Source organism: Saccoglossus kowalevskii, chromosome 4 (assembly GCF_978046115.1).
Source record: "Saccoglossus kowalevskii chromosome 4, keSacKowa6.1, whole genome shotgun sequence".
In the NCBI taxonomy this organism is placed as follows: Eukaryota; Metazoa; Hemichordata; class Enteropneusta; family Harrimaniidae; genus Saccoglossus; species Saccoglossus kowalevskii.
Genome location: NC_140644.1, coordinates 7,507,575 through 7,532,454, shown reverse-complemented (window position 1 = coordinate 7,532,454; position 24,880 = coordinate 7,507,575). Strand labels below are relative to the sequence as shown.

The 24,880-nt window shown below is 35.4% G+C and overlaps 1 protein-coding gene across 1 annotated transcript; it reads right to left on the bottom strand.

Moving 5' to 3' along the window:
- Positions 1-502: 502 nt before the first annotated feature.
- Positions 503-20,195, bottom strand: LOC100372141 (protocadherin-11 X-linked-like). Its single transcript, XM_002741344.4, has 3 exons — positions 16,603-20,195; positions 9,432-9,591; positions 503-2,339 (listed from the first exon to the last, which is right to left on the bottom strand). Exons 1-3 carry the CDS (start codon positions 19,426-19,428, stop codon positions 1,552-1,554), a joined length of 3,774 nt encoding a protein of 1,257 aa, XP_002741390.1. The 5' UTR covers positions 19,429-20,195; the 3' UTR covers positions 503-1,551.
- Positions 20,196-24,880: the final 4,685 nt, after the last annotated feature.

The window sequence follows — 24,880 nt, the reverse complement described above, 5'->3', positions numbered from 1 at the left end:
ATGCAGTGAGTGAAACATCCCATAGATTCTAGGCATAATTGGAGAAGAGAGAAATAGTGAGTGAAACATCCTATAGATTCTAGGCATTAATTAGTGGAAGGAGATGGAGCAATAGACTCCAGGCATAATTAATGGAGGAAGATGCAGTGAGTGAAACATCCCATAGATTCTAGGCATAATTGGAGAAGAGAGAAATAGTGAGTGAAACATCCTATAGATTCTAGGCATTAATCAGTGGAGCAAAATGTAGAAAGTAGGACATTACATAAATTCTATGTATCAGTGGAATGAGTCATAATGTTACCTTGATGCAGGTTTTTAATTTCGGAATATATTAGGTAAACTAGATGGCTTTATTTTCAGTTTAGTGCATATCGTAGAGACCTTTCAACTTTCTTGCTCCATGCACTCTGAGGTCTGGTGGCAAGAGTCTAACTACATACAGAATTCACAATCATTAAATGGGAATGATTGTATTGAACAAATTTTCAAAACACAGATATTAACATGAATATAAAAATCTTTATTGCTTTAACAATCATATAACTCTGAACAAACTAAAAGAACTGAATAACTGGCAGATGAAAATTAAATAGCTTTGAATGAACTAGGGGGACTTCTTCATGAAAATTGGAGCTGTTCAACTCAAATTCTTTGTGCAATACTAAGATGGATCCAAGTACAGGTACAAATTTTTCATATAAATGAGTAAGCTCCCCAAAGTCACTGATTAAAGATTTCTAGTCATTATTTCTAAATTTACTTTGTTATTTTTCCAGTGAATATGAATATATAATAAGCATGCTACATACTTAATATATATTTGTCCAAAAAAACAAATTACATAAACTTTAAAATTGGCTCTAAAAACAAACTCTCAAAAACTAAGTTTTGTCCTATGTCATAGGCAAAGCACCGTAACATGAAAAATTTTAATTTTTTTTTTAAAAACAAACTAAAACAGTAATGATAAAGCTCTTTGGTGAAATATATATTATAGATATATTTATATAAACTGTAAAAAAAATATTGCTAGAGTTCTTCTTTCATTAGTACTACTTTTTCTCAAAATTGAATGTTACGTAACTGATTTAATGGAGGGCAAGCAAATTATTTGATAGATTAAACAAAAGCTTGCTAGTTACTTCTCTCAGCACAAATGCCTACTTCAATTGGCCCAAATGATAGTCACAAAATACTGTGAGGTATGATTGCAGTGTACAAAGCGGAAGACATAATTATTGAGTTATTCCATTTATTTAGGGTGAAATGTAACAAGCTTTTTTTTTATCAAAGCCCGCTGCAGACACTTGTTGGGTAGAAAACACTAGCCATGGGTTAAAATGTACTGACAAACTTTCAAAAACGATTTCACCAATTTAGAATTCAACAGCGGTGCTGAGCATAAACTCCTACGATAGGAAACATTGCATTGACATGACACCCTGAAAACCACCTGTAGCATGTTTATAGCAGAAAAGTAAACACAACAACTGACATATTGTCACAGTAAAAAAAAAAAATTAAGTAGTTTCATTGGTCGTGTTGAGATCAAACAGTGGAATCACTGAAAAATAGACTGTCTATGTGCTTAACCAACTGAGCCGCATCACAGTGTTCTCCGTCATCAGTAATAGCCGTTTCTCTCTGGTTGTCAAGGAGATTCACAACATTCTTCCTTGGATACGAGTCAATTTCAAACTCTCCTTCTGATAGGCTACTTTCTGACATAGTACAGGAGTAATCAGAGAATGATTTTGGCGATTGTCTGTGAGCCGCTCTATTCATTGCACTGTCGTTTGGTGGATTTCTATTGACGTAACTGTTACCCGATGACGTGCTGCTTGATCGACTACTTAAATGATCCCCTAAACTCATCTGGCTATGCAAGTCATTCTTTTTCTGTCGCTCCAATTCCTGTGCACCTTCCAAGAGTTCAGTTAAACTTTCTGCTGGGTGCTCAGTGATTGGAGTCAATGGCTCTGAAAACAAATGATGCCGTAGTCTTGCGCTTCCTTGGCGATCAAAGTTTGTGTTAGATGCTGCTGGCTTTGGTGGATCATATCCAAAAGATGTGAAGCTAGCGATCGGCCATTGGACACCATTCTCCAATTCGTAATCTGGACTAGAATCGCTATCACTGTATGTGGGACTCGCCATTCCTCGATCATCACAATTGTATGATGCAAGATAGTTGTCGGGGATATCAACAGGAATACGGTGTTGCCGGGGATTGGGTTCTTGAGGTGGCATCCAGCATTGATCAGAATGACCTAACGTTTTACATTCAACAGTACATCGAGGGCTCGCCATATAACTGGTGTCTTCGAGTGCATCATCTGTATTAAGAAAAACAAATTTTTTATATTATTATACATTATTAGCATAACCATTGAATATAAAGCGTGTCGGAATTGAAGGGTACGTGCTCTATAACATTTATTCCACAAATTTAATCTTAAATGTCTTATCGCATAAATATATGTCGCATTGGCCCATTATAGCACATGCTATGTTGTGATGAAAATAGCACCTTGCGTCGTATTTTTATCCTGAAAAACGCAACAGTTTCTTTTGCTGCATAGAGCGTAACCCCTTGACCTCCCTGGAGACAATACCAGTTTAATTCACTGAAACTTAGCTAATATTTGTTCAATCCTGTGTGTAGACTATTTATACTAACCATCCGTAGCACAGTGATAGGGCAAAAGTTTTTTTCAGATTTTCGTACATTTTATAGGGTTGATATAAAACATGTAATTGAAACATTTTTTAGTTTAAATGAACGCAAACAAACATTTTCAGGAAGTATTTTAATTGCTTTCTCTGGAAAACGTTTTTTGATAACAAAGTGATTTAATTAACCATACTGGTACTGCTTGAAAAGATAAATACTTTCTGCATTGCACAATGGTTGGCGATGCCAAACGTAAACACACCTAGTAATGGACTGAGGCAATTGTATGTGCATGGTGTCTTGTTATTGTAACCTTAAAATACCTTGTGCTACAGCAAGTTGAGGTAGAAGAAAAAATGTTATAATTTTTAATCCAATGATAATTTTTATAAAACAGAAGTTTGGGTAAGGTCAATTCAGGGCTAAAAGTTGCATTCCCACTTATGTATAATCTGACGAAAAACCCCTGCAAATGCATGGGCTTTGGATTTTGTACAATTTATGAGAAATGTTATTCAACAGAATCTTGAAATTAAACTCAAGACTTCCTAAAATAAAGCGGCCTTAAGTGATCACAACAATAACAATTATGTCTGACATGCTCTTAATTGTAAACAGGTACATTCAGTGGGTTTTAAAAATTCACGGTTTAATCATTTTAGATAATGTGTTCTATGCTAAATTTTATTCACTGGGTTTTAATTTAATGCATTTTCCAGGCAGCGAAATTAAAACCCAGTGAATAATTAATCCTTTTACAGTACTACAAACTGGGGCAATCTTCCACAGTACAACCTTTGATATGTCACAGATTGTAACAAACCTGTAAACCTTAAAAACTGTTCTAAATGAACAAGCAGAAAAAAGGTAGGCAAACTTGCGCACACCTACAATATCTGACCTGATGACGGATAATGAAATTTTTTGCAAACAGCTGCTTCTGTCCGTTAACAGTTACTCAGCCATAATCGTATCAATCGAAATGGTTTGATATCATGGCCTGTCAAACAACCCCATAAACACAACAATAAAATAGCATTCACTGTAACTATGATTACTTTTTATTGTATCCTGAATACACAATTTGAAAAATTAGGTGAACCGTAGACATCAAAATGTGCACAAAGAACGCAATTTAATCTTGGCATATCTAGAGGCAATATCTTGGAGAATACATTTTACAGGAAGGAGACTTCAAAGCTGGTAGCATTCAATGAAACAAGCTGAATCAATGTCATTTGACTTCTACATTTAGTCGCAATATTTAAATAGCAACTTTAAATCTGCTTTCAAGTTTCAAAGGTACATATTGAAATGTACAAGCATCATTCATTAATGGTGAATTTTGAATGCTAAATTGTTCACTCAACAATATAATACATTTTGGTATAATTTTCTATTAACTTAGCGCATGTTCGAATTTCATGAGTCCCACATTGAACAGAACGTGGCAAGATGACCACTGCAATTAAAGAGTATAATTTGTGAAAGTTAAAAAAAAAATTTACTGAAAAAGTATTAAAAAAATTTCGGCAAACTAAGATATTCAATTCATGTTAAAAATTTAAGATGTTCAGTGTTTTATTTATTCTTGAAACCCCACAAATTGCATAAGTTGATACCTTGTTCATTTATTTTTGAACCCCTACAAATTAAACAAGTTGATACCTTGTTCATTTATTTTCGAACCCCCTACAAATTAAACAAGTGAATACCTTGTTCATTTATTTTTGAACCCCCTACAAATTAAACAAGTTGATCCCTTGTGCATTTATTTTTCAACCCCCTACAAATTGAACAAGTTGATTCCTTGTTCATTTATTTTTGAATCCCCTACAAATTAAACAAGTTGATCCCTTGTTCATTTATTTTTGAACCCCCTACAAATTGAACAAGTTGATCCCTTGTTCATTTATTTTTCAACCCCCTACAAATTGAACAAGTTGATCCCTTTATTCATGTGTTCTCCAGTATACTTCATATGAAAAGAAACACAGGAAATTCACAAATTTATAGGAAACCTAGGAAATGAGAGAGGCAATTTGAAAAATTAATCTTTTATAACTGTTCTATTCATTGAGTTTCAATGTAAAAATCTTTTTACTAACAAATCTTGAGTAAAAATCATTACATCGCGGAAGTGCAGGTCGAATTAAGTATCATGGGTTCTGACAATGAAACGGACGTGATGGTGTATAAAAGACAACCAACAATGATAAAAGATTCATGTCAACTGTCTAAAATGAGACGATGAATCGTCTTATGATCTCAATAAGACGATTCAATTATGCAGGATTTTAGTAATATACAAGTTTGTACAAATATGTTGGAAAACGAATTTCAGCATTTTTTTTTATTTATATAAGCGAGTCAGAATGTAGCCAGTAAGAAAATCTTCTAGAAGTAAAAGAAACCTGTCGTGTTAGCGTTAGTGTTGTTTTATGTGAATAATGGAGAGACCTCCCCAGAGATGTTCGTTTATTCAAATAACCATGGTGACGACTGCAAAGGTGTGTATAAAGCGAGTAGATAGTATCAATTTCAAGAGGCACGACAAAACTTTCAAAACATGCACAGGAAATTTGACATTTTCTTCACCTAAATTCTTTCTATCTCTTCAAAATCTTATAAACCAGTTGTACATTCTCTTTCAGACAATATGTGGAATGTAATTACAAGTAACGTTATTACGCATGCATCGCTGGTCTTGAAAAAAAGTAACGTTTTTACAAATCTTGTAATCTAAGACAGTTTGTTCTATGGAATAGCTGTTATGCATGCCAAAAAGCTAGTACAGATTATTTTGCTGCATTTAAACTGAATCACAACACATTTATATTTACAAACTCTGCAGGTGAGATTTTCCTCTCAGTATAGAGTAGTCGATGATACAGATAAGCTCAGAGCATCACGACAAAGACAGAAATCCAACATGACTTACTTAACAAAATGACCTATCCTACCACCTATGACAAATTCGTTTATCGGAGAATATCAAAGAATTTTTTTTTCCCCCATCAAGCCTTTCGAGAAAACCATTGTTGATAGCATTGTTTTTATAACAAGTTTTAAATCAAAAATTACATTCTACCAGCATGTTACCAACTAGTTCTAACCAGTACTAACTAGTTCATTTCAATAAACATGTACATTACAAATATTATTTAAAACTGGAAACAGGTGGTGAGTCATTCTCTTGGTCTATCACATACCAAACTGACTTGTTATTCATTTCTTTCACATCAGAGCGTCACCCCAAGCACCAAAGTAATCACCATAGAAAACCAAACTGCACTTGTAATTCAACAACTTCTTTTATTGTCCAAAACTAAAAACTCCCTTTATTTCTAACCTGTATGTGAAACAACTCAACAATGATAAACTTTGCCGGGCAACTTTTTATTGAGTTAAATTAAACTTCTCAGTGACAGGTACAAAGTAATGAATTTCTTTTTCGAACATGGTACACGGAACGTTTGTCAGGTTCATTCTTGGGCACAACAAGCAAATACAATCAGGACTGACGTGAGCGGTTACTTAAAGCAAAGGACCAAAACACTTGTAACCATGTTTAATATGAGACTCACAATAGGATCACGGCACTGATAAGACTGACGCTTTCATTTTATAGAACACCATACAAAACACCTTCAATATTGTTGACAATTCTAAACAATAGACTTGAACGTAAAGTTGTAACTTGTTTTAGAACAGAGATTTAACCAATAAGCAAAACTACAATCTTGCTTTTTAACAGTCACTTCTCTCCTCCAATAAGCATTTTAAACAGTAACATTTCTATAACCACAACAATGTAAATAATAAAAGGCACATCCAAAAGTAAAAACCACTAAAAACAAGAAATTGAGGCTGCAAAAGAGTGCTGAGTGTAAAGCCTCTAGACAGAAGGAATTCAACCCGACACAGGTTTTTGGTCCACCGAACCGATACAGTCTATAAACTACCAAACGAATCATGTTACCATAACAACATGTTAATTGTAATCTTACTGGGAATCAGAAAATTGAAAAAAATCTTAATGAGGTGAATCGAAACAAGAAATTGGTTTCTTATCACGCTGTGTGGGGAAATATAATTGTAATTCATAGGGAGATCAGACGGAGCGTTAGTGTAGCTGAACTGAGACATGTGACCTGGTCACATGGATCATCACAAATCACAAATGTCGCAACATAGACATGTATCGTATACCACATATCAATCAAGTACATGCAAGTCAAACCTTGTTAGTACGAATCTGGTTACACACTAAAAAAGAATAGTCTTATTTTAAAATACCAAAAGTTAATATTCCTGTAATATTCAACGAAAAATATGGCTATTATTATCTGAGAACAATGGATTTTGATGACGAACTAACTTTTGATAAATCTTATTATTCTGAACGATGTTTTCAGTGGGTGATATCTTAGTGCCAATGCCACATGTTCACCATGGAATCTACATTAATGTTCTTGAGGTCAATTTGGTAATACTGAAGTCCCTTTTAAAAGGCAGTGGTCATCATGCAGTGTGCAAGTTCAAATTTCATCTAAACAATGCATTTCACATGCATTTTATGTCGCTATGGGTCATAAATCGGACAGGAAGTGGCGCGGCGATCACTACCCTTTAACGGAAGTTTTAGAAAAAAAGTTTTTAAAGTTTTGAATTTTGTTCACATATCCTTTCTCATCCTTTGAAATTGACCAAATTAAATTTTATAATTACACATTGAATTAAATCGTATTTTGGAAATAGAAGTGATCTGTTTTGGAAATGACGATAAACAAGTGGTTAGCAAGTAACATTCTTGGGAGAGTGACAGCCTTTTTTGCATCACTTATAATTGAAAAAATTAAATATACAACTTTCTAGATGTACGAGTAAAATAAAAACTGAACTAAAATTTAAGGAGTCAAACCATATTTGACTATACAAACAAGTCAAAGACCTTAATGATGATAACGGTAAAGGTGGACTATTTTAAGTTTCAAAATACCAGTACAGTTACAGTTCTCGGTACATGAAACAACCATAGTAGTACCATTAAAACGCATCATCCTATTTCCTCGACTTTCATATTACGGTTTTATTTTAATGATGTTGTTCATATAACCCAGATAAAAATATATGGTCACTGAAATAATATTTTTGTTTAAAAAAGAACATCAATGAAAAATGGATTTTTTGGCTATTTTACCAACAATTTTTATGGTAAAATGGTTTCATCATATCTAAAAATTGTGTTTGTACACAATAGTGAAACTTACAATAGCATTATGATCACTTGGGTGTCAAGAAATGTACAAGGAAATTCTGATGAATAAATTATTCTTTGGTGAAATAATATATTAACGATTACTATAGAAATTTATTCCAAAAATGTAAATTTTTAAAAAACAACTCAGACAGCTTCTTATCAAAAACACATTTTGTGTGAAGTGAAAATAATGAAAAAATTTACACAGTTCCTTATCAATAGTTATGTGATCAACCCTCATTATTAGATGAAATGTCCGCAAGCGATTTTAATATAGATCTCAAACAGTTATTTTAAGTTGGAGCACAGAAAATACAGGCATTGTAATGTTGAAGACAGCTTTCTAAATGTAAACATTTGGGTATCTATTTAATTACGTTATACCTATACTGTACAGACCACAACTTCTTTTAGTGCGAGATAGCATAATTTCATTTGATGCTTTCTGTAACCATAGTGACCAATTGTTGTACATTTCAATTATCTACAACTTGGATTGTGCAGTATTTGGCAAACCTTGGTATTATCTTCACAAGACAAATGAGGTTTGAAACTCAATAAAAAGTCTCTGTATATTTCTTTTTATCATTTCCTTTGATCAGATGTGCCCAACTGCCTACAAAAATAATGTACACAATTACCACAGAAATGTTAAGGCAACTGACATTTCAGTCACTTTAGGTCTAGACTTTGGGGGAAATTTGCCTCAAATTATCCTGACTTTATTCAAATTCCTGAGAAGCATAAATACCATATTTTTTGTATTGAATTCATAAAGCAACTTATCACATGAATCGTGCACATTTTATATGATATAGTCAATTGGATATTTTTAATATCTCCACAACTCAACTCCATCCTCAATATCCAATTGGCTTTTGGCGAATCTCTGGCTGATTGCAAGCAATTAAAAATTATTACCTCACCCAGGGTTTGCACTAGTTTGTCGGCAAGACAAGCCCCACTCACAAAATTTTAAGAAATAAAAATGTTAGCCTGAATAACACCCCAGCTTGCCTGAAAAACTGGGTCCCTCTTCAATAATTGGAGTCAGGGAAGCAAAATATGGGGTTAACGCAATCCCTGCATCTCCAAAAAATATGGTTAGTAATTTGATTTAGACAGATTTCATTATAATACCTCTATAAACTGAACACCTCAGTAAATCGGTTTCACATTAATTAATTGTGATGTATCAATTCATGTCAATGCTGTTATTAAGACTAATAATAACGAATAATTTCAGATAATGAGCAAATATACAATCTGCTCCTATACACATCACTAGCATTTTTAAGACAGTTATAAACTTTCGCATAGACATATTTACCTAGTACATAGTGTACAAGCGGATTTAGTCAATGGAATTAAATCATAGTAGTCTGTGGCATATCTGACAGTAGAAGGTCCCATGGGAAGTAGCGTATGTAGAATTCAAACACACATTGCCAGACTATGGCATGGCTAACAGTGATAAAAAAATGTACATACCAGTCTCTTTATGGTCCTTTTGTGAATTACTCGCCAATCCATTAGCCGAGTTGTGTTCGCGGGCATCCCGGTCGCTTTCTCCACGACCACTATCATAACTTGCAATCTCATCCTGTTGGTCTTGTTGGTGTTTTGTGGGAAAAGACAGCAGTTGATCAACCTGATTGGTAACAAAAATAGTGACTATTATTAATTCAACTGAGAAATTGTCAATTTTTATGCAATACTTTCACTACTGCAATTAATATTAATCATGGAGAATACATATATGAATTCACAAAAAGGTTAAACTTTGGAATTTATAAACGGCTTATTGACACATCGCTGACATTTCATGCAGTAACAGTGGCAAGTATTCACTGTTATGGGATTCAACAACAATTCTGAATATAAATCATTATTATAGAACCGTTTTTTTATAATTAGTTAGCCAGTATAATGATTATTCTGTGATTCCAACAGACCATACTTCTCGTATTTTGTATTTTTTGTAGCTTATGTAATTAAGAAATTCCAATAATGGGTTTTCATTTAATACAAAACAGTCATATCATTGCACTGAAGAATAATACTAATTGTATACTAGTAAACATAAGCAGGTGCACAATAAATAATTTAACTAAAACCTGCAGTTGAAATGATCATATCTCCTGTCTTTTTCTCTTAGATTCAAACTTCTTTATATATTCACAATTTCTTTTACTACTGGGTAGCAAGACTCATTGCGAAATTAAAGTAATTGTTCGATTGTTATTTGAACATACCAGTAATCAAAAACGCCTTCTCACATTAAACTTTTAAAATTGATGTATTTTCAACCAAACAATCTAAAATAATGAAATTTAAATCGACACTGTAAAAAGAAGCCAAAGAGTGTGATAAAGTCAGATTGACGTCTCCAGTAAAGTAGGGACACTCAGACATTCTCGTCAAACAACAATAGTAAGTATGTGGAATAGCTGGCAATGAAGCGCTTCTGGCAAAATAAGAACGCATCCCCCACGAGGATTTTATAACGCTATAAAACACTCGACTCACAAAAAAAGGTGACCTGATAAAACAACTTCAAAAATTGCTTGAGGCCCAAAATCAAACTTGTCTTTAACTGAATTTTGTTTCGACTAATTACAGATTTTTATCTGCATTTAACAGAGCCATGTTAATTTATTTAAGACAATTCAGGAGAAACTATATTTTAGGTTGATTTTAAAACTGAATTGCACAATCGTATCCACCTAAAAAACGTTACTGAATTTTAACATTTAACTTTATTTTATCCTTTGACATAACAGATAAAAAAAAAATCATCTTGCACATAAATCAATATCAGTCAGAGTTATTTTGAAAAGTAAAGTTTCCGTTCAAGGACTGTAATTAAAATAAAAGAAATGAATCATTCATTTGTGATATCCGGCAACAAATGCATATGTATGCGGAATAACAAGCATATGCAAATAACAAGAGTCCTGAAAATAATAATATAGCCCATATTTGCATCAGTTTAGATTTAAGAATGGATTTTGAAAAATATTTTTCAATGTTTTAAATATCTTTGTTTAGGCGACGGCCTTTAAAATTTAAATGTTGTCTTTGCTGGTCTTTTTATATCATAAGGCCACAGAAATCACATACCATACCATGGTTGTATGGGGATACTAATTTCCTTACGGATATTTAACACATTGCGTGACAGAGGCATTGCATGGTTTATGTATGGTGAATATACTACACTCTTTGCACTATAATCCCAACATCAACCAGAGATGCACTATGTTTTCAAAGGTGCATCCAATTAATTAGTGACTCAATCTAGATCAGTGGCTCTAGCTGGCTTCCTATAAGGTTTATTCACTCAAGGTACAACTACAACCAGGACACAAAACATTCAGACTTGGAGCACAAATTATGCTTCTCATCTCTAATAATTTTGTTTTCCAATCAAAATATTGAAAAGATCTGAATGAGATACAATATTCTAAAATGAAGAAATGATAAAATCTGTTGTTTCCATAGAAACCACTGGAACTCTCATTTTTTTCACTTAATATTCATGTACACTGCTCTGCAAAACATACATTTTATCTTGACTGTCAATTCAGGCTCAGACAAAATCTACCATGACTGTGTGATTTTAGATTGGTTAGATGGCTAGGCTTCAGTAACCAATGAAGACCACAGAAATAAGGTGTTCACTGATTGGTTAGATGGCCAGGCTTCAGTAACCATTAAAGTCCACACAAATATGGTGTTCACTGATTGGTTAGATGGCTAGGCTTCAGTAACCAATGAAGACCACACAAATATGGTGTTCACTGATTGGTTAGATGGCTAGGCTTCAGTAACCAATGAAGACCACACAAATATGGTGTTCACTGATTGGTTAGATGGCTAGGCTTCAGTAACCAATGAGGACCACACAAATAAGGTGTTCACTGATTGGTTAGATGGCACCAAATTATTAACCAATCAGGAGCAATGATCAAGTCACTATACTCCTATTTCATCGTGGATTCATATCAGATGGCATTACTGGTATAGTCTTTACACTAATGACTCATTTTAAATAATTAATTCTCTCATACCATGCTAATCACTTTACATGCAGTGTCTGACCCAATTTGAGTAGTGCACCAACATTGAATTTGCAGAGTTAAATAATACATGGGAATGGTAAACTTTAATACCATGTTTATTTTCAAAGCTGTATTGTAAATCTGGGCAGAGTTTTCAGAAAATTTTAATAAAGTTTGAATAAAAAAAAAAAAATTTTCATATCACACTGCAAATAAAAATGCACCCCTACCCCCTATGCGAAAATTGGTTTTGCATTGTACATGCAGCACATTCAAATTTTCTCATTTATTATGTTTTCAATATAACACTCATTACCCACAGGAAACATTTGCAGGATTAGCTCAAAATAAAGATGGCATTCCAAGTGGCACATTGTTAAATTGACATGTAGATACTTTGGATTTTCAATGAGGCATAAATCCTTTTTCATCAAGGCATTATCGCTGTAAACTAAACTTCATCGCGAGATTGCATTCAAATTTGAGATTCCGTAAAAAAATATAACACAATGCAGAATCGCAGCTCAAAGTAGAGTCAAAACTAAAAGAATGAAAAGCGACTTGATCTGGTATTTCATTATAAACTACAAATGTCAGCATGTCACAGCAAACCATATGCCGGTGCTCTTAGAGTGTGTAATGAATAGACCATATAAAATTCAATTTACTCGTATCCTATCTATTCAATCAGCTGAATCGGCCTTCAAAAATCCAACGAGTTATTTTAGTTTTTTAACATCCGTCCAAATCTCCAACACAATTTCACAATTATTTTATATATTTATTTTGAAGGTTAAGAAAATACTTGCGTCTTTCTTTCTCGGGGGAATATAGATTATGCTCAACGCGGAATGCTGGAAAGAAGGTGCCAGAAATACAATTCAGGACTATTTGTTCTGTATTCGCCATTTTAGAAGTACATCGTAAAGAAATACCGTGGAATACTTTATTTTTGCTGGAATTAATTTTCGCTGAAAAGGCTTTTTGGGCGTTCTTTATGGAATTTATTTTCACTGATTTTTGATGAGTTGAATGTGAAATATAGGGAAAAAAGTTCATTCGCCTGATTTATTTTTACGAAATCATCCCTTCAGCGAAAATAGCGAAAATAAATTCCAAGTGAAAATAAAGTATTCTACAGTATCATTTATTGTATACAGTAGAATACTTTATTTTAGATGGAATTAATTTTTGCTCAAAAAATTTTAAGGTGTTTTGTAATTATTTTTAATGAGTTGAATGTAAAATATAGGAAAAAACATATATTCGCTGGATTTTATTTTTCTTAAATCATCCCTTCAGGAAAAATATTGCAAATAAAGTATTTTACAGGACTTATTTTGACCATAGACATACTTGTTATTTACGCAAGTACATGCACTACTACTAATAGCTAATTCGGTGGTTCAAATTAAACCATGTGTCTGTTGATCACACACTGAAATAAAGAAACAATGACCTAGAGGTCTGAAAGTGAGAGCAAGTAAAAAATCACTAGTGATGTAGTGTTATATGAAAAATGATATGCATGATCTCAATTTTTGTACAAGTGGAGAATTTTAGTCCACAACGCGCCCGACTATATATGTGCAGCGATGGATGAATGGCATGGGGGTACAAAACAATGATAATCTTATTATACATACTAAACCCACGCATGGGTAACCAAGGTATAAATTATTTAAACAAGACTGTATACAGTACAGAAGTTAGTATTCAAGTCAGTCAATTCTCATGATCCGTTTTCGCTTTACTTTTTCTAAATTTTAGAAAAGCCACAAACCAGAGGGAATCAATCAGTTAAAACTTAATAAATTCAACAATTATCCTGTAAAATTTGTATTAAAAGCCGCATCCCTAATAGAAGTCGCACACATTCTTTTTGAACAATTTGGAACCAAAAATTCATCGTTTCTCATATGTGTAGATGCTCTAATAGAAGCCGCATCTCCTCTGTTGCATTGTACTATTTTAATAGAAGTGGCATCTCCTGTTGCATTGTACCATTTTAATAGAAGTGGCAGCTTCTAATACAGATTTTACAGTATTCTTGCATTCCTCAAGTATATGAATATAATCATTTCACAATTAAACAAATAGTACGCTTTCTTTAAAACTTCAGGGGTGTTTATCTTAAATTTGTTGGCAGTCGTTTTAACTGAATGCAATTCAAAGTCAGTGATTGATACAATATACCATAGGCTTTTTCCCAATATATGGACGCCAGGATTATTTAAACCAAGGCCAATTAACCCATCTTTTATCTTGCACCTCCACAGCGGTTTAACCTCTTAAAATATATGATGCAGATGTCAAAAGTTCGGCAGGTGAACAATTACTTTTTTTTACCATCGTTCAAACACTCGCCAAGGTTGGTTGCATTTAACACACATAATAATCAAGTCTCATGGCTGTTTTTTTTCTAATTTCACCCCTATGTAAAGTCATTCAATACCAGCCCTTTACAAATGACTTATGTTCATCTACTTTCAGTGAGAGGTACAACACAAAAACTGCTTGATATCAGTTTTCATCACCATGGAAACTGTAGGAATTCTTTGGTTAAAGCAAAGCACATCCAAACTTTCTGTAACCAGGTCATGGATGAAAACTGCTGCCATTACCAGTAAAAGCTATAAATTAGCAAGGGCTCTGTTCTGGAATACTCATTTTATACTTAGCTTGCGGCAAACGACCGTTATGTGTTTTTTTTCCACCTGATTGCACATCAGGAGGCAAATTTGACTACTGCTGCAGGCCAATTCCTATCGCAGGTAGACAACTAGATCATAAGTCAGTACATAGCAAAGTTAGGACCATGAACGATTATTAAGGAAGATTGAAGAAGCATTTTTCAATTTATAAATACATTTTTGATGTTATTGAGTAGCAATTTCTATACATTAATAATCTTATGCATGCAGGGCAGACATTCTGGTGATATAGTCCTATAACAAAAATAATTTTTATTATTGCATCTAAATTTTATAATTGATTATGACCCCCCCCCCCCCCAAAGAACCAGGATGTGCAACATTTGGGTCACACATAAGGCATATTTCATAATACATCTGAATAATATAAACATTGCAACACTTCCCACTTCAATATTACATATTCTGTATCAAATTACACAACGGTATTAATTAATTATTTTAACAGTTTCCATTTTGTCTGGATTTAATAAGTCCCAGCTTCCTCTTACATCAGTTGCTATTCAAAGTTCCCCGAAGGCCAACAAAAGCACCAGCTGAGGGAAATTGCTCTAGACTAGTTTTATCTATTCCTCATTTACCGCAGATATATTTTTGGTTAAAGTAGAGATGAAAGCATGTTTATAAACACCTCACCAGCTGAAAGACTTCATGAATAACGGAAAGAAAAATGGAAAGCAAAAAAGGAATCATCACAGTTGGGATTCATCGTTGTAACATGCGAATAATTGATATACCAATTAAAGTTATTGATATTTAAAACAATTATGCATTTATATTAATTTATCTGCCGCTAGAATTACACAAAGAAGCCTGCATCATGGCCGACAGTTTGGTACAGACAAAACATCCATGCGTTACTAAATTGTAATTACTTCCAAGTCTAAACAACAAATTCTGTCAAGCATTATTCAATTCCAGTCAAAATATGTTAACTGAGACAGTTGTACAGTAAATACGTTTTTTAACAATTTACTGACTGAGAAGAAATATTTAATGCATTTTTCATATTAACAGATTTTATGCTACAGGGATAATGTAGAGGGTTTTAAAATCACTGGACTGTGGAGGAAACTATGCATTCTATGCACAGTTAACTTGATAGTTTATTTTATTATTTAATATATACATATAATAAGTGAAAATAAAACCTAACTCATATTACAGTAAAATCTGAAGGGAAGTGAAAGTATTTTACATGGCTCATCACCAAAATGTTGTAAATAACCACAGCCACAGCGTCAGTTCAGTGATTATGTTACCCACCCCCACCCCCCCAATTTTAATCACACAGATACATATAAATGTAGTATTCTGGAGTTATCTATCAAAATTTAGTCATCACTTAAGCTTAACCTCCTTTGCCCCAATAAAGGGCACTAACTCTAAGAGGACATTTGACAGACCAAAGTACTTTTAAATCAGACAGACCCATCATACTAGGTCAGATTAAGGGTTTTTTTTAACAGACACGCATGCATTATGATCTATTGATTTTTGCCTGATCTACTGCCAGGATTATCTATAAACCACTAAGCCTAATAGGATAGATAACTTTAAATAAGACCACACTTTTTATATCTCATTATCTTGTGATAAAAAAAACAAAACAATAAAAATAAAAGTAGAAAAAAGATTAACTGTAACATCTTGGAAACTGTCAAAACTAATGAAGGAGATAGGAAGGATGAAGTGGGAATCAGTTGCCATGACAACTGATCTCCACAGTTGATGGAATATTACTTTATTGCATAATTTGTTCCTGAAAGGATCATTTATCAATTTACAAAGGCTTAGTTCCACTTGAAAAATGGGATAAAACATTATTTTCTTGTTAAAACTGAATTTTGAATGAGCAGGAAATACAAAACTTAAACTACCTACCTCTGCGTCAGTGTCTGACATCGGCATAATTCCAGAGTGACTAGATCGGATAGATTCAGAGTTATCATTGTACATATTCTGTATCATAACTGATGACCCCATTCCAGAATGTTTATCAAAACTCCCAGCATGCATTAGTCCTGGTGTGACACAGGTCACATCTGGTGACTGCATAGCCAGGTATGCATCCACCGTGTTTGCAACATTTTGCGGAGTTGCGGTGCGACTAGTTGATTTACTGGTGTTAAATAAACTCTCCTCCCTTCGAAAATTGTAAGTTCGGACTGCTTTTTCGTTAGTCCGACATCTGACAATGATGATGACGACAACAATGACCAAGACCAATATCAAGGATCCGAGAACCAAAATAGCGATTCCCGAAACAGTAAACAGGAAAAATGTCTGTATTTTTGCTGGTGGAAGAACTTCAGTTAAATTTCCAATATTTGTATAGTTGACGAGGGAATGGTTGAAGGGCAGGTCTGATATAATAACGTTCAATCGCAAACTGACAGATTGTTTATCAACTCCCTGATCTTCAACTTTGACAGTAATTTTATGCAGTCCCACTAAATTCTCCTCAAGATTTTTGGCCGTGTAGATCTCGCCAGTCGTTTCACTGATTTGGAAAAGATCAAAGATGTTACCATCTGTTATGTAATAGCGCAATTCACCATTCTGACCATCATCAGCATCAGCCGCTTGAATTGTCATAACAGCTAGTCCAGGCTTTGCAGAGAGAGGTACATAAATAATATTATAACCTTGTGGGTATATAATCACTGGCTTGTTATCATTTTGATCAATAATGGCAACATGGACAGTAGCACTATCAGTCCTTGCAGGGGTCCCATGATCTGTTACCATGACAACAAGATCACATTGAGTTTCACTCTCATAATTGAAGGACACTTGGGTAAAAACATCACCAGTGCGATGATTAATCCTGAATTGCTGGCTGTGTTCTCCAAGGAGAGAATAAATTAAACGACTGTTTTCACCAGTGTCTAAATCTGAAGCTCTGATTTTCCCAATTGAAGTGTCAGGAGGCAAGTTTTCCGATACTGAAAAAGTGTATGAATTCTGGCTGAAAAAAGGTGCATGGTCATTCTGATCCAGGATGAAGAGTCTCACAGTGGCATCACTACATTGTTGAACAGTTCCATGATCGCAGGCAGTAACATTAATGTTATAAAAAGAACGCTCCTCATAATCCAACAATTTTTTAGCAGTGATTTCACCAGTTATGATATTGATGTCAAACTCATGATGATAATTCCAAAGTACGTACTCAACTTGACCATTTGCATCTAAATCTGGATCCAATGCAGTAACCTTGGTAATATATGCACCAACTATATTATTTTCTGGAATTTGAGCAGTGTAGACTCGCTTAGAAAAAACAGGAAAGTTGTCATTGATATCTGCAAGTTTTACAAAAAAGTAAGCCCTACTTGATTTGGGGTCGTCACCCGCGTCTGTCGCTTGTAGAGTCAAATTGTACTCTGCAATGATTTCTCGATCAAGAGAATGTTGACCAACAGTCAGAATATATAGTTCGTTGGTGTAGATCTCTTTTAATACAAAGTCGTTGTTACTGTTTATCAACTGTAATGTCATCTGACCATTTAACCCGCTGTCTGCATCTGAGATCGTCACATAGGCAACTTCATAATTCGGTGACACAGCTTCTGATACAAGAGCTTGATTAGTACCAACAGCAGAGGTAGAACTCAAACTAATCACTGGAAAATTGTCATTAAGATCAGCCACGTCTATGATGACAGTGGCATAGGTGGGGGTGGGTGATGGCCCTAAATCTGTAGCCTGAATAATGATTTGAAAATGCTGCTGGGCTTCATAGTCTAAGCTCTGTAAAGTTTTCATTGCGCCACTTACAGAATCAATGGCAAACAATTCTTGAATATAAGGGGGAGTTCTTGGACTAAATGAATAAACTACCTGCCCATTTACGCCATCATCCAAGTCAACTGCATGCACCACTAAAAACTCAACTACATCTGCCATATTTTCTGACACTTCAACATGGTACGTGTTTTGCTGAAAGTCTGGTATGTGATCATTTTCGTCAATAAGACTAACATTTATCAAAGCTGATCCACTCCGAATCGGGTTTCCAAAGTCTTTGGCCACTAACACAAGTTCATAAAAACTTGTTTCTTCCCTATCAAGCGTTGTCAGGACAACAATTTCAGCAACTATCGCTTCCTCAACAATACTATAATACGCGTTAAGGCCAAAAGTATCCGAATACGAGTTGTAAAGTTCGTAAAGTTGTACAGTGTTGTTGCCCGCATCTGGGTCGACAGCAAAAAGCGATCCCCCCTGCGGAAATGTCGACCCGATAGCGGTTGTTTCTGAAATATCTATCCAAATGATGTTCTGGGGAAAGGTGGGCGCATGGTCGTTCAAATCTAAAACTTCTATCCTAATTTTAACAAATTCTACAGACTGGTGCTGAAATGTGATAATTACTTCATGAATACATCTTTCCACGTTTGCACAAAGTCTCTCTCTATCAACTGTTTGCGTAGTAGTAAGAACTCCGCTACGCCCGCCAACTTGCAAGAAAGATCCATTACCATTGGGCGGTTGAAAAAAACGAAAGTCGTAAGCACCGAGCATGCCGGCTTCTTCAATTCCGAGATCTGAAATTAAATTACCGACTGGTATCCCAGGTGGCTGTTCCTCAAAAATAGAATACTCAATTTCCCACGCCGTGGTAAGCGACTTACCGATACAAATTAACACAAAAAGTACCAAGCGAACGGCGACAGTTCGTAAAAATGAATGCATCTTGTCCATCTTATAGCCAAAGCCAAACACAACAGATGTTAAAACTTCTTTCAGGTGTCCTATAGATAAACAATGGGTGGGCTTTAAACGCTCGGTAGAGTTTATATGACAAATTAGACACTGGTTTAGTTTTCGCACAGCGACGCTGAACAGTTTCTGTGAAAAAGGCAAATGAATTTGGAGAAGCACCGTCCCAACAGTGGCACTTAAAGCCAGCACGCAGACAACCACTGGACGACTGATTGAAAACCAGTCTTTTGAGGAGAGTCATTTAAAAAAGGCACTCTGTGAACTGCCGTTAGTTTACACATCTCACGCACTCTACCAACCTTCAATAAACAGGTAGCGGTGAATAACAAGTAAACGAGCCAGGAAGCCGCCTGTTTAGTGTTACATCAACTGTTTCCGTCCGAGGACTCAGAGAGAAACACCGCGTTCCCGATGAAACGCAGACTGAACGGTGCTATCATCCACGCGTCGCACAATTTGTTTACCAGCGGTGAAACAAAGGCAAGTGTAGTCGCGTCGACCTGTTCATAGAAGTTCAAGAAACCAACACGAACTACTCGCTGGGTTCCACCTGCCAAGTTTTCCACAAATATCGCGTTGCATAAAACGTTGATCACAGTGTAAAACACTCCTTGGCGGATCTGTTCTGTGGAAATTACGCGATATGAGGTTAGAGAAAAGTTCCACCGTGATTTGATATTCCCGGACCACGCGTGGTAGTACACAGTCAGTAGACACGGGAGACGTCTTTCCTTTTGAATTTACAAACACAGAATGGGACTTAGATCGCTAGTAACTAAATGCCTCATAATGCACCTGGCATGGGCAGTAATCACGCTATCCGAGTGGGAGTCGCATGATATAGAGGGACGTTACAGCAAGGCAGATTCCTCGACGTTTTAACCCTCATATACAAATATTTCTGAAACAAACCCTGTCAATCTAATAAATTTGTGATTTTAATTATAATTATGATACATTAGACTACTGTTCTAAGCGACAGTACGTCGACCCGTTTTACACATCGCGGACGCGTGTACAAAATGGCAAAATGGTTTTGCCCAAGATAAACAAATTCCTCTGGTGAAGCATGTTGTTGTCGTCGTCCATTCATGCTCGCTTGGTCGAAAGACGCGTGGCACGTGCTTTTGTCCGTATTGTAATTACTAAGGTTTTTCAAAACTAAACTTTATTATAAATTTAAATCACAACCTTAAGCAGAATCTAGCCTTTCAAGCAACGTTGTGGTTGCATTCACTCCACACATCCATGCGACTGCATTGTGACATCCATTGGCAGTCAATTTTAAACAGCGAGATGGCGTGCGACATTTTCCTGTTCCAAAGACGGCAATTCACAATTCTCGCACGCCTCACTGTGTTAAATACCCCCCGAATGATGTTACGAGTTGTAAAAGGACGACATTTTATCCAACTAGGAAGTTGAAATTTACAAATGAAGTCCTTGGCCTGTTTGGCACCCATTACACGAATACTATTGTATTGATCGACACCGCGTTGTCAACGTATTTTTAATTTTGCATTTTTCAAAAACCGCACTCGCATTGTTCAGCATTTTAGCTTCAACGGCCGGATAGTTTACTGATGTGCCGAATTATAAGTGGAAAATGTGTTTCCGTTGCAACAATGTCGCAGTGTTTAATGCACTTTGTAACATGTACCGGAGAACGCGATCTTTACGCTTTCACACGAAAAAAGTGTTTGAGATGACTGCGACACACAAGAGCAACAACTGTTGTCAGAGTCAAACTAGTTCCATAGTCATGGTCAATCCCATTGTCCACCCACAATACAAAAATGAGAAACTCTATTGATAAGCAGAAAGCGAGTCATAATATCCCTTCTCGTTTTGTGCACCCTTTCTATAGTTGCATTTTATTGACGCAAATCACACGGTAATCCTCCAAAACACGTGGAATATATGTGATGACACATATATGATTAATGGCTCAATATTTCAAGTACGATGCGTTAAAACACTTGGCATTTCAACTCTTTAGTAGGTATACAATTAAATTATCGATATCACAACGCTTTGATTATTACAAGTTTTCCTCCTTGGGGCGAGAATCATTTAAACATGTGTTGTAGTTTATTTTGTCAGTTTGGATGTATTTTACTGTTACTATGAAAGTAGTGTTTGTTGCCAATTATGAATATTAATTGGTTATCGTTATTAATAATCACCTAATTAGTCGTTCGCAACATTTATCTAAAAGTCTGAGAATGTGTACATGGGTAATACATGCGACTACATGTGCATGTACATACGTTGTTTTAGATGGGCGGGTCGTGTCAGGTATCACCGGGATGGAAGCAGTCATTGTACTATGGTTACCATGGATGCTGTGCACATACCACGCTCCACTCACATTTCATGATTCATTAGAAAACCAGTTTACTCTTTGAGCGCCATTATCACTTTCGCTAAAAATGTTGGTAATTTTGAACCAAATGATATTTTTATTGTCATGATCATTTAACAAAAAATAAGAACAATTATAGCCCTGTCCTCACTAAACAAATATAAGTAGTTTCGATTCGAATCGAATTCGTATCGAAGTCGGTTCAGCTGCCTCCACTTGAGTTAATCTTGTTTGCAACCGCCATTGAATAATTCGAAGCCGTGTCAAGAGGTAGTTTTTTGAACCGAATGAACTAATCCGGATTAGCTAACACGGTGTATTGATCCAGTTACCACATAACACCGCATTCGAATCGAATTCATTTTCTCCGGGACTTTGAGGGCGGAGTGCGCGCACTAAATTCGGGAGAATGTTTTGCGGCATCGATTTATATTTAGCGGCATCGATAGAATGTTTTTGCAGCATCGATTAATAGTTAGCGGTGCCGAAAGAATGATTTGGGCATTGGTAAATGTTCAGCGGCATCGATATATTTTAGCAAATTCTGAAACACTCAGACGACCATATTTAGACCTCTCAGAGGTCTGTATCACCTAGTGATAGTGGTTACCATAACAACTCATAAATTCGTCAAAAAGATGTCCTCAGTTCGCCATATTATTTCTGGTTGCGATAGAGGGTGGTACTGTGTGCGAAGAGCGAGAGTGCACACGACAACGGTGTATTAAAATATTGGAGACAAATACAAAAAAAAGAGTTGTCCCCCCCACTCCCTATATTTTGGGGGGCTATGCTTGTCCCCTCATTTTTTGACACCCCCCCCCATATCTAGGGAAAAGAAGAAAATTTAACCCCCTTTCACGGGCTTTTCCGATGAATTTCACCCCCTATCTAGGGAACTTTTCAGTCTCGAACTCCTTTTAAACCCCCCTTTTTTGTATATCTCGGGAAGTGTTTTGAAATACACCCCCTATTTTGAGAATCTCGGGAAAACAAGCAAAAAATATCCCCTTTTCTACGATTTTCTCGGGAAAATGTTCCCGAGACAGATCGTCAAAAAGTACCTTCTTTCCCGAGAAAATGGGATCGCGCATGCGGCCCCCTATGGATCCTGAGTGGGGGGGGGGGGAGTTGTCGTCGTTCAGATGTCCAATGGTTATTGCGTTATTATCTGTTATTTTTTATGTATTCATGATTTTTGGTGCATGTTCCAAGAGAAAATTCTTTTTGAAAACAATGTATCATTCTAAAACTGACATAAAAACTGCGTTTTTTGTCATTTTTTTTAATTTTAATTCGTGTAATTTCGAGCCAATATAACTTTTGTCAGGACGTTCACGCTACACATATAAAACATTGCATAGACAGGTGAAAAATTAAGATATGAAAACATTGCCTAGACATCAGAGAAAACAAGTTTGATGGAACACAGATTATTTACATGCCATTATCATAAATATGCATCATCACGTGACACAGTCAAACAATGGTCATTTTCACTCTGTATACGGAGATGGATGTAAAAGAGATAACATCAAGTAAAAGCAGCAAATAAATACATGTATAAACAAAAAATATAATAATTAATACATAATATATGGAAATTAAAAATATATATATATATAATAGAGCCTATACCTACAACTGATTTTAATCAGTATGCTTGAAAATGCAGCTTTTTTACTGCACTCACATCTTATCGTGCGGTGGGAAAGATAAGTTGGCTGTGAATATTACATGTGTTTGCTAATCAAACTGCCATCGAGCCACTCAGTATATTGGATGTTTTCATTTAATTACTTCACTGGGCAGAAAATTAGAAATGTATATGCGGTCACTGTGACATATGTTGTGTTCATGATACAGCCATTATTATAAAAAACAGCCTTTAGAACGTATTATACAGCATTGACAGTTTTACACACAGTAAGGTGTCAATTTGCCGAGGAATAATGACAACAGGGATAAAGAAGTATTATTTCTTGCCAGGCCTCGTTGCCTAGTTACGGTGGGGGCACTTACCTAGTTACAAGGGAACTCACCTGGAAATGTGTATGTGCGTGTTCAAGAACTTGAACTCTGGGATTCAGGCTTCGTCCTGCTTCGGCACGGTTTAGTTAGCCTCTGATAGTTATCTAAACCTGACCCAGTAATCAGATCTGATATACTTTCAAGAAACAACCTTGGTTGGTACCAAATTTAACTTATAAGTGGACCCTGGTATACCTCTTTAGTCATTTCCCACTGTAACCCCGCGCTAAGCCCACCAAGAGTTATTACGCAGGATCGTAATATATGGAAACTGTCGCGGACAGTCGGCACCAATGAATAATGGTGTAAATATTTTATTTGACACTTAATGTAAGCAATATATGGACAAAAAAAATCAACGTTTAACAATAACACTCCTCAATAAATTGATAAAAATATTATACATGAGCTTGAAGCTTCATGGGGTGAACAGCTGTTATATTTTACATCATATCCGAGGTGTACAGATTGACAAAACAAAAATAATCAATAATCTTGACTTTCTTCACGTTGTTCAAATCGTAAACATAAACAACAATAAAAGTACTGAGTATTATGTGAACTAAACAATATTGTTTTTAAGTTTAAGGAATCTACATAAATATATCCAGACATGTGTGCACTTGGTTTCACACAGACGTGAAATTGTTTTATGGACATTTATAACAAAATCATCCCGATAGAACCTTGCGCCTTACTTACTCGTAAATCCAAAGAAGACGCTTTCATTTGACGCAGCATAGACCTTCGAAATCTGTTTTATAAGGTATATGGACGCAGAAAACATTTAATAACTTCGATTACCTTCATTCATTGGCCGATTAACAGCCATGAACACAAAAAACAGACCCCATCAAATGTGTTTGAAACGCTTGAAATTACAGTTATTCGTTCGCCGAAACCATTTATAAAAGTCACGCTGACTGCAATGGAGCTCTATACGAGGGGGGGGGGTATTCACGCCTTCATGAAACCCGGTGTATAACAGAACAGTAAGTGATGAGTTTGCGCATGTGCATTTACACAATTTTCAAA